The 12,267-nt window shown below is 30.1% G+C and overlaps 1 protein-coding gene across 1 annotated transcript; it reads right to left on the reverse strand.

The window, feature by feature from the left end:
- Window positions 1–1,874: 1,874 nt before the first annotated feature.
- On the reverse strand, window positions 1,875–2,276 carry LOC132719186 (carnosine synthase 1-like). The gene has a single exon (XM_060702937.1). It carries the CDS (start codon window positions 2,274–2,276, stop codon window positions 1,875–1,877), a length of 402 nt encoding a protein of 133 aa, XP_060558920.1.
- Between the last annotated feature and the right edge of the window lie 9,991 nt (window positions 2,277–12,267).

Below are 12,267 nucleotides of genomic sequence, written 5' to 3' on the forward strand. Positions count from 1 at the left end.
GTAATATCATTAAAAAGTATTGGGATTTACTTAAACTTTCAAGTAAAGGTTCTGTGCAAAAGCTTCATGAAAGTAAACCTTTGGTTGCATTTAAAAGACCTTAAAATCTTAAAGACATTCTCGATAATTCTAATGTTAAGTCTAATAACAAAAATGCGAAATGTTCATCCAAATGTAATAGAAGTAGATGTACACATTGCAGCTCCATTATTGAAAGCAATATATTTAGTAGTACTAATATTCCTGGTAAGAATTATCATGTAAATAACAATATATAAATAACACATGGGTTTTTGGGTAACAGTAAAAATATCATCCCGAGGAAAATACTGTTACCCGAGGCGTAGCCGAGGGTAACAGTATTTTTACGAGGGATGATATTTTTACTGTTACTCACCAACCAATGTGTTATTTATTTTATTACCCCGAACAAAAATACTGAGATGATCTGAAATTGTCAACTAAATCTAACTGTAACAAAAATAAACCAAGAGTAACAATAACTAAACTGTCCTTACCTTTGAAGTTTTAAGTGTACTTTACTGTAGGCCTACTTGAGAAGTTTTTTCTTCTTTTATTCTTTAAGCAAGTGATGATATTTACAAATCATAAACATACAATAAGCTAGGTTTTATTTAGGAAACAAAACACTAATCCATTTACACGGTTATGATCTGTGAAATATGATCCTTCTGTTTCCAGAATATTCTTAGCATGGTTTTTGACAAAATAACGATGATATATCCTATGTCCATCATATCTGTAACGTTTCACTGATTAAATTTGTTAAATAATCCTTTGTTGCATGCTTAAATCGTCTGCATGTTCAAGTTTGACACATAATTATTTACACCGTTGAAAACGGATGCTCAGTTTTTGACTATTCAACAAAAAGATATTTTATACGCGAAATGCACACCAGGGTGCAAACAACTAAATTTTATGAGTGACATAGTGACTCCAGAGGAGAAATTAATGTCCTATCGGGGTTTAACGTTGAAAATAAGAATGAATTTCATTCCATTTTATTTCATTTTATTTAGGAAATATACCACATGACCTCTTAAAAAATACTGTTACCTATGTAACAGTACAAAATTCTTAGTCACGTGGTACACTTGCATTAACAGTAAAAATAACTGCCAGAGGCCTATGGGAAATTAGCATTACGCAAAAAAGTGAGGGGTAATAATACTGATTGTTCTACGAAAAATGTTATATATCTTGTCACTTCTGATAAATGTAAAGAGCAATATGTTGGTCAAACGAAGCAACAAGTGTCTAAACGCATGAACAGCCATAGGTTAGATATCAACAATTTTTCCGATCCAATATTTTCAACCAATGTCGCTACACACTTCAATAAAACTAATCATTGTATTACGGATTTTAAATTTATGCCCATAGAGATTGTCTCCGATGTTATGGAACGCTTATTACAAGAATCATACTGGATTCATAAGCTTAACACATTATCTCCGAATGGTATGAATGCAAAATTTGTAAAATATATAACTTTGTCATTATTGAGCCGGTACACAAATACATGTAGTATGTTTTTCTCATATCACGGTTTTTAATTATGAGAATTTTTGTATCAAATGTGTAGATCCATATTATATGTGTAATTTATTGTATATTTCTGTTTTTATATTCATGAAAGATTCTGTATTTATTTGACAAAGTTTTTTATAACCGCGTTAACGTCACGTTCTGTTTAGCGATAGTTAAACGGACGTTGCGTCATTTGTTATTTCATAAACGTCATTTTTTTCTGAAGAAGACTAAACGTCGAAAGCTTAAGAAAAGCGTTTGTTTTTATTGAACTGATTATACATACATGAAAAATAACATACTTATGTTAACAAACGAATCTAAAAAGTCTGTATAAAATCTTCTACTCGATAATCTTCTTGATCAATACCAAGCTCTCTGCATACATTAAGTAACTTCTGCTTGGCCTCATCAGATGTCGTGCCAGTTACAGCAACATTTCCGAAAGGTGCCTCATAATGTGACAATGTCTCCTTAAGTTTCCGAAACTGAAGGAAGAAAATGACATCATTTTCTATCATTTGATAAAGTTTCTGTTTACAGTTGTCTTCTGTCAGAAGTTTAGCATGAAGAGAAGGCATGACCATAACGCCCATAAGTACTTTGTCTGTTGTGAGTTCCGGTATTGTAGGCTTTATGCCACAGGCAACCATCATTGAATAAACCATAATATCAATTCCGTACAACTTCTGCAGCCAGTCACGTAAAACGTATCCGCTCATTCTAGGATTTATTTCCAATAATAATGGCCCATTTTAAGTCAATATGAATTCGACATTGAACAACCCATCCGTAAGCCCTTTAAACACAATGAACATAATTATAACAATATAACATCGTTAACATATTCTGATAATTTATATAATAAAAAAGAAATTAATCAGGTATCGTATATAATAATAAGTATAATATAGGAATCAATAAGTGCCATCGCTTATTTAGACTATTTGTCTATCCAGCAAGCTTACAGAACATCGGTGGTTCTACTCAGGTGCCCGTTCGTGCCTGAAATAATGCACGGAAGGGCACCTGAGGTCTTCCTTTACCAGTAAAGCTGGAATGTCGCCATATGACCTATACTGTGTCGATGTGACGTAAAACCCAATCAAACAAACAAACAAACAATCTTAGAATATTGTAATGCTTTTTCTTCTTTTGGACAATGTCAAAGAATTTATATGTTCTTAACAATCTTTAAAATCGGTATTGAAATATTAAACTAAAGATTTAAGATAAACATTATGGTCACAAGCAATTATCATGGGATAATCTTTTGGACAAGATGTTTTTGATAAACATGAGCACCATATTTTTATCTATTTAATTACCTTTTCCGTGAAATGATATTGTTTTATTATTCAGAAATTTAAACTTAAAGCTAAACAATGAAAACTTTTATCGCAAATATTGAAAAACCCAACTCAACTACATGTATTTATTGTTACACAACTAAAAAACAACAACAAAAAAACAAAAACATATGTGCATGCATTTTTGATTCAATCATAGATGTTTACCAAAATTAAAATATATAAGGAGGGAATAGATGTAAATAGTAATATATGCAATAAACATATTTTTCTATATATATTTGTTCGCAGAAAATTCAAATTAAAGCCTGTGTTCGTATTTATTATTTGTTCCAGTGAAACCAAGAACTTACGAACATGCTGTTAAGAGATGTTGATGAAATATATGTTTTATCTGTCGGCCTGAAGAATAGAATTACATTACCTATTGCAATGCAGGATCTAAAAGCGGCGTCTATAATCCGATTGTTTTGGTCATGTGGAAGATATGATGGCATCCGCTTAGCTGTGGCTGGAAATAAAAATAAGAAGCGATATAAAGTTTTATTTGGCTGCCAGCAGCCTAATTTTATATGACTATGATGAATAAGACGCATTTTTACTGCGGAATTACACTTTTTATTTTATAAGACCTCAATAAATATAGTCTATAAAAACATTCACAGAAGATTTGCACCTATTTTATGTACTTTTTATTCTGTTTGTTTGTTTGTTATGTTGCAAAACATTTTAATTTGCATTTACTTTAAATGGAAGGACAATTTTTCTTAATGTCCCTATACAAATACAACTGTCTCATTTCATGTAATGAAGGTACTTTAACCGAGACTTAATATCTTGGAACAAGGCTCAAAATTATATCTGGCGTAAAACACGTTGTCTCCATCTAAAATCATTTATTTTTTAAATGAATACTGTTAATAAAATCACACCACTAGTTAAAGGCTAGTCTTGTGACGACGTTGTAAACTATTTTGTCAATGAAAGAGTGCTAAATTTTCAGAAATATCTGGCACTTTATGTTTTATGAAAATGTTTATGCTTTAGAGTTTCTGTTATTGATAAACGTTTATATAACGTTTATTTGGGGTAACACTAATACATATATTTCTAAACAAAGCAAGCAATAAATGATAGGGCTTTGAGAAGTATTCGGGGATTTTTATTGTCTCTCAAAAAGGAAAGTCAGATTGCGTAATTACATTTTTGCTTTTGGTTGAGTCGCTTTTGGGTAATATTTTTTTCAGATGTCTGTTATCTCAGTTGGTGCTAGCTTCTAAATGAAGATGAACATGTATAAACAATGAAAACTGCTGATTGTTAGATCGGGAGATGAATCGCCTTTTTCATTGTTCCTCCTTGAAAGACTTGATGCAATCGAGCCTGCTGTAATATCATTAGTATTAATGTATTAAGTGTCTGTGTTTTTTCTATTTTGCAGATTAAATAAAAACAATCCAAGAAGGCTTTTGTAGATAAATATGGATTTGTTACTTATCATAAAGTTTTATTACCTACAAAGCAGTGTTGTCGCACTGTTCCACTGTCAGTAACAAATGCCCACACAAGCTTTCTATCATATAAAATGATATCAATATTATGTTCAGTCCCTTTGTAAAACTCCATCACTGTCATTGAATTGCCATGACTCAATCCAAGCCCCGGATAGTTGAAGTCGGAACGCAGACAACTTGTTATTCGTTGAAAATGTCTTTTCATATCTTCTTGACATTTGACCATGCATGCACCGATACCGCATGCACCATTATCTAATTTCAAAATTGCAGGAAATCTAAACCTTAAATTAACAACGCACTCTTTATATATGGCATCAACATGCATGTTTTAAAATTTTGCAGTATACCTATGAACAATATCGTTCAAATACTTGTAAAATGTTTTTATTATAAGATATTCTAAATTTGAAGATGACAGTCATTAATGGTTGAATTTTTTTTATAAAAGTGTGAACGTTACTTACCTATTATTTTACATTGCTAGAGTGTATTAATTTTGTTTAAATCAAAATTAAGTCAAGATTTCAAAAAAAATGGTTTACCTTCCTGGTAACATATCACAGTCCGATACGTTTTTAAGATGTAATGACTTATGGAGTCCTAAAGCATTTTGCGTTTGCGATTTGGAATTCGCTATCACGGCCGATTTGTAAGTCAATCCTAAAAACGTAAACAGAAACTTTTGATTAAACAAATTTTAATTTTGATGAGTATGTACACGGAATAGCATTTAATTAATGTAGGCGTTTTGCATTCTTTAATGTGATGCAATTACGTCTTAGAATTTTATTTTGATATGTTGTTTGTTTGTTTGTTTGTTTTATTTTGATGGTTTTTAGGGGGGTTCTTTTGTCGCATCAACACTGCAAATGTCAATTTGGGGCTCAAGCTGTACTTCAGTTGCTCCTCCGTGCATTATTTTAGGCACAAACTGGCTTCTGAGTCGAATCACAGACGTATCATAGGCAAGCTTGATAGCTTCCATGCTAAGCGGGATTCTAAAACACAGAGGTGATGGATTATTGGTTGAAGTGAACAATATTACCTACTCAGCCACATAATAGAAATATCTTTAAATAAAAACTTGCTATTATTTAGAATCATACGGTTTTTAATGCATCCTTATAGATTTTTTTTCAATCAAACATATATATAATAAACATATATAGTTCTCTGGTCCCAATCAGTGAAGAAGACAATAAAATGTCATCGTTGATTTGTGAGATATGATAACAGAGAACAAACTCTATATATGTGAATGTTGAGCTTGTTTCAATGTGTAGTGCAGTTTGTGACTGTATATAAAGCTGTTCTGAAACCATCATTTTTGTGATGGTGGATGAGCAGTGGCTATGCTTTCATGACCGTTCTGCTAGGCGCTGTGCCGTAATTGGACTGGCATATCGATGTGGTGGTATGTGTGTATATATTCTCTCATTTCTATATATATATATATATACTTCGAATAATCGATGGGTTCGAATAATCGAAATCCGAATATTGTGATAGACGAAAACTACTCCACTTTGACGAATCGTAGCAAAACTACCGTTTACAACACATTTACTTCCTGTAATCAATTGAGAAAAATAAATAATAATAAATTAAATATTAAAAAAAAAGATGCGTAAAAATTATTGTATTGACATTGAAGACATAAATACTTGCATTTTATTCTACATTATGTATCGTTTGGTTTCGCGCAAAACCTTGATAATTGCCGTGTTGTCACTACGGTATTTACAGCTAAACTCTGGTATATACGATTAGGAAAAAGGCTCTTATGTAGCGTTTTGGATGTTTTGACAAATTTACATATACGGTATGTATGAAAAATATTGCTGTCATCTTCAAGCAATAACAGTAACAAAATCGGACACGGTGCATTGCTTTTCATTTTCGGTAATTAAAGTTGATTAAAGAACACAAAAAGTGCTATTATCACGATTGTCTAAATACATGCATGACTATTGATGATTTTCACAAGTCGACCAGTCAGCGAGTGGATCTGCGCCAATTAGTCTGACTTCGAATAATAATTAGGCTGGCTTCGAATAATAGGTGTGAAATTCTTTCATAATTGTATAATCGGGACCGAAATTTTACTTCGAAAAATACGAGGTATTCGGATAATGCATTTCGAATAATACGCTTGTATTTATATTGATTTATATAGAGATAAAAACGGGACCGCCGATCTACTTCGGATAACGCCGGGTATTCGAATAAAGGGTTGTCGAATAACCGGGGTCGGACTGTACTATAATTAAAATCAAATGCAAAAAAAGGATTGAGTTGACAGCTAGATGCTTTTGTAGAAACTCTCTCCTTGGAATGGAACAATAGCCATTAATGATAACATTCGTTTATAAACAAATTTGTGTTTGATGTAATTCTAAACATTCAATATTTATCAAAGAACAATCACTTTGTTACATTGTACTATCACCATATAAAACAAGAGAAAGTGTTAGGTTTGCAATTGCAAGTAAATTGATATTGGCAATTAGCTGTATTCTTTGCCTTTCAAATAGTAAACATCTGAAAACGAAGTGATGTGTTGTTTCGATTTCACCACAAGTGCAAAGGGGACTATTAATGATTTTTTTTAGAATAAGTGTTCGTTAAATGAACTGCAATGATTTCTAAGGCGCGTATGGTGGGTTTGAAATTTTCACAATAGTAAAAATTAACTGGAACCTTCCTTATATCCTTGTTGAGTTTGGATTTAAAATTGGTAAGAGTTGGTACATTTCACTCTTTAAGAGATAAAAGGTTCCAGTCAGTAACATTTTGAGAAACAAATGAAGAAGAAGTATGCAAGTATTACATTGAATGTCTGTTAGGTTGTTTGCATTTTTAAAGTTATAAGTTGTTGTACTTCCGACATATTTGGTACTAATGTTGTAAGAAAAGAGGACAATAGGATATTGGAAATTTCATAGAAAAGCTTCGATCTCTGTTTCTTTCGTCGTTTTTAAGATGTTGGAAGCAGGTTTCTTCGTACATATTTTGGAAAGCCACAAGTTTAGTACAACCAGAGATAATACGAAGAGCTTTGAGTTGGACTTTTTCGAGTTCTTGTTTGTCGTAGTAAGACAAATTTTCAGGCAACAACCGAATATTCAAGCAAGGGTTTGGTGACGGCAGTGTATATGATCTCCAAAGATTTTCGATCAAGGACAACTTTGAGACCTCTCATGATACTTATTCTCTGCAAAGATTTTATCTTTATGTTTTCCACGTCCTTGTGCCAATATCCGTCACTTGAAAAGGTCACATCCAAATGCTTATGACATTTTACTTCTCGGATTGGGACATTGTTCATATATAGTGGTGGATGAAACGGTTTGTTTACATTACTTTTTTTTTTTTTTTTTTTTTTGGAACCACGTTTAAGGCCCGTTTATTTACATTTACCTTTTTACATAATACATTCATTTTACATATTTCAATTAATCATTTTACATAACATACGTTACAAACTAATATATATGTATTTTATATATTTTACAATAATTTCAAAGAGCTTATAAACGTGAATCTCTTTAAGAAAAAGTTAAGAAAAAGGATATTATATTTTAAACAAGATAAAGTTTTGTTAAATCAATTTTAAAGACTTCCTTGAGTCAGTTTGAAAAATGCTGAAAAATGCTGAAAAATTTGATGAGGTGCTAAAATATAAAAGGATAATTTGCAAGAGAAAAAAAAACTGTAGTAAACAAAAACATATTTTTCCAACAAACTACGATAAGATAAAAAAAGGTAATATTAAGAAAGAAAGGCTGCTTTGGTAATATACTTCTGACATATCATCAATCAGTTCTTATAACATTATTAGAAAGTTATTCCATTTCCTGTTGAAATCATCAAGAGAATCATTTTGAAATGCTATGTATTTTTCTAAAGATATTCTATCAATCAATTTTCTTTTAAACACAAGATTATTTGGTTATTTCTTTTTTGTTTTACAACTATATATATAATATTTGGCAAATAAGAGAATATATGATAAAATTTTATTTTGTGAATGAAAAAAGGACAAAAATTTGTCTTGGGTTGCATGTATACCAATTTCTACCAACCATTTAAACAATTCATTCCAGAAATTTTGTGTTTGTTGACAGGTCCAAAATATATGTTCTATGCTATCTATTTCCATATTACAAAAGTCACAAAGGCTAGATTCCACTAATTTACATCTAAAGAGAAATTTGTTAGTTGCAATATTTCTATGTAGGAAATCAAAACAAAAATTTTGCAAAATATTATCCTTACAAATATCAAACGCATTTAAATATATTTGTTGCCAATTGAAATTTTTATCTGGAAATTCTGCCTCCCATTTTAACTGGGATTTTAGTTTTTCATTCTGGTATTTTAGCCTTCTTTCTTTTTGAACCTGTGTTAATTTTTTATTTAGGAGATGTGTTTCTGTTTTTTCTAAAAGCTCATAAATATTTATTTCCTCAGTTGTTACAGAAAGAATGATATTATCTAATTTTCTTTTCCAACATGTTGGAATTGAAGAGATAAGTCTATGGTTATTTAAAAACTCAGTATTAGGGATGTTATATTCAGTTTTTAATTGATTAAAAGTTTTAAATTATTTTGCGTTTGTATCATAGATATCTTTTACATGGTATATATTTTTGTTTTTCCACTGTCTGAAATAGAGAAGGCTATTGTTATTTTTTATGTTTGAATTTTGCCAAATAATTTGTTCTGAAATATTTTTCGGATTTTCATTAAAATTGATTTCACTCCAAGCTACTAATACTTCGTGTATAAATTTATTTTTGATTTTAAATTTCAATATATCTTTTGTGTTTATATTGCATTTAAATAAAGATATTCCACCTAAATGATTAATATTTTTCTTTATTATTTCTTTCCACAACCCATTATTTGAATCGTTTATTATTCTTTTTATCCAGTTCGATTTTATTGAGTTCAAAAATATAGGAATGTCAATCATATTTAGACCTCCGTTTTTTGTACTCCTGTATTATCACATCCCGTTTGACTTTATCCCTTTTTGAGCTCCATATAAATTCATAACATTGTTGTTTAATTGTATTTACAGTATTATTTGGAGGATTAGGTAGAACAGACAACAGAAAAGTTAATTTTTGGAATTATTAATGATTTCAATACTGAGATATTACCAATTGTTGTGAGATGTCTAGCTTTCCATCTGTTTATGTCTATTTGGAATTGAGATAATCTGTTATCATAATTTAATTTGAGGATATGGTCAGTTTTTGAATGAAATGTTATTCCTAGTGTTTTTACACTTTCTGATGTCCATGAAATATTACTATATTTTTTTCTACAATATATAAGGTCGTGCTGGTTTCGCAGTGGGCCTATTCTTAGAGCTGTACATTTACTGTAATTAAGATTTAGACCTGAGATGAATGAAAATTGTTCAAATATATTTAACATTTCTTTGAAACTGTTATTTGTACCATCTAATAATATTGTTGCATCATCAGCAAACATGCTGTTTTTTACTTCTAAATCAAATATTTTAAATCCTTTAATATTTGTATTCTCTCTTATTTTGCTATGGAGAGGAGTTCAATTTCTAAAAAAAAATGTAAGGAGATAAAGGACAGCCTTGTCGGACTCCTTGTCTGATATTAAATGAGTCCGACAAGAAACCATTGTAAAGAATACAACTTGTTGGATTTTTGTATAACAATTTTACCCACATTTTTAAATTTGGTCCAAAGTTAAATAGATCGAGGGTTTTTAAAATAAAATTATGATTCAAACTATCGAAAGCTTTTTCAAAATCAGCAAAAAATAATATTCCAGGTTTTTCGTTTTGTTCTGCGTACTCGATTACATCATATATCAATCTTATATTTTCGCCAAATGTATCTGCCTTTAATAAATCCAGTTTGGCTATTGTCGATCAAGTTATTTAGTACACGTTTAATTCTATTAGCAATTACTTTACTCAGTATTTTATAGTCAACGTTTAATAAACTTATTGGCCGCCAGTTTGAAAGAAGTGATAAGTCTTTTTTTGGTTTTGGGATTAAGGTAATTAAACTCTGTGCCTGCAACTGACTTAAAGATTCAGTTTCGAATGAATAATTAGAGAATTTATTAGATCTTTTTTAATTTCATTCCAAAACATTTTATAAAATTCAACGTTTATACCATCTGATCCAGGACTTTTCCCATTTTTCATGGTTTTAATTGCTTCCATACACTCTTCTTCTGTAATAATTCCTTCACATAATACTTGCTCGTTTTCGTTTAGTTTAGGGATTTTATTTTCATCATAAAAGTCATATGTTGAGTCTCTTTGCATCTTTTCACTGTACAGACTTTCATAATATTTTTTTTGCTCATTTAGAATTTCATTTTGGTTTGACGTAACATTACCATTGACATTAAGATTATTAATAAGTTTTCTTTCAGCATTTTCTAGTCTCTAAGTTTTTTAGCAATTTAATGTTTTTTTCACTGTTGTCTAATTTAAAACTTTTTATTCTTGTTATAATTCCATTGATATTTTCATTATTAAACTGTTCTAATTCTGATTTTTTCAGTTCTAAATTTCTATTTAAATTTTCGTCAAAATTGCAGGCTATCTCAGTTTTCAAGTTTTTCGATTTCTGTCGTAAGTTTTTGAATTTGTTCTGTTTCTGTTTTCTTTTTATATTTTGAAAATCTTTATAGTTTCATTCGTATTGTGCTTTTAATAACTTCCCATCTGACTAAAGGGTTTGTGTCTGTATTAAGAGAACGTATTTCAGTTATGGCATTTTTAATTCTGTCTTTAAATTCCATATTTAAAAGTAAACTGTTGTTAAGTTTAAAAACACCAGGTCCTCTCACTATAGGATCAAAATTTAAAGTTACATATGCTATTGAGTGATCAGATTTAAAACTAGGCTTTTATACCGGATTTTTCAACAATATTTACCAAATCATTTGAAACAACAAAATAATCTAATCTACACGCTATATTTAACCGTACTTTTGAGCGCCAAGTAAATCTTTTAGTGAACGGATTTTGTACTCGAAATATATCATTAAATTGAAAAGTTTCAAGTATACTTTTTATTTTTTTGCGACATTTCAAAATGTGTATGAGGGTTACCACCTTGTTTGTCAATATTAGGTTCTAGCACTACATTAAAATCTCCTCCTATAATAAAAAGGTGATCACTTCTGTCTTTAACAAAGGCTTCTAATTTACAGAAAATATCAATCAATATCATCTTTATTTGGGCCGTAAACATTTATGATAAATACCTCTTTGTTTTCAATCCTAACATGAACTGCTAATACACGTCCGATCTCAAGTTCAAAAGTATTTAGAATTTGAATATTTAAACCATTTCTGAAAAGAATTGATACGCCTAACTGATTACTTGAATTGCCACTATTGATAATTGTTCCATCCCATTCTTTTTCCCACTTTTCTTTATCAGCCTGTTTGAAATGCACTTCTTGGAGAAGGCTTATGTCAACCTTTTGTGTTTTCAACCATTGAAAAATAGCAATTCTCTTGTCTTTTCCAGAAATTCCGTTAACATTATAAGTAAAGATAGTAGTTTTAGACATTAAATTGAATCGATGAAGAAAATTTATATACTACCAAAGCAGTTAAAAATTGTTCAAGTATAAATTAAAGTCTTCCTGCAAAGAGGATTAAGTTGTGAATTACATGACCGCTACTAAATATTGTTTAAACTGATGTTTTATCTATTGTAATTAAAATATGACATTTTTTATTAACATAAGAATTATTTGATAACATTACATGTATGTTAAAAAAAAACAGTAATAAATTAATCTAAGCTTGATCGCTATTAAGTTAAATCCTAAGTGAACCAAATATGACATATATTCGGTGCAAA

This window comes from Ruditapes philippinarum, unplaced genomic scaffold (genome assembly GCF_026571515.1).
Source record: "Ruditapes philippinarum isolate M1 unplaced genomic scaffold, ASM2657151v2 ctg1897_1_1_1_1, whole genome shotgun sequence".
Classification (NCBI taxonomy): domain Eukaryota; kingdom Metazoa; phylum Mollusca; class Bivalvia; order Venerida; family Veneridae; genus Ruditapes; species Ruditapes philippinarum.

Bases quoted from the DNA above. Each gene is read 5' to 3' on its own strand.
- LOC132719186 (XM_060702937.1), bottom strand. From the start codon at position 2,276: ATGAGCGGATACGTTTTACGTGACTGGCTGCAGAAGTTGTACGGAATT.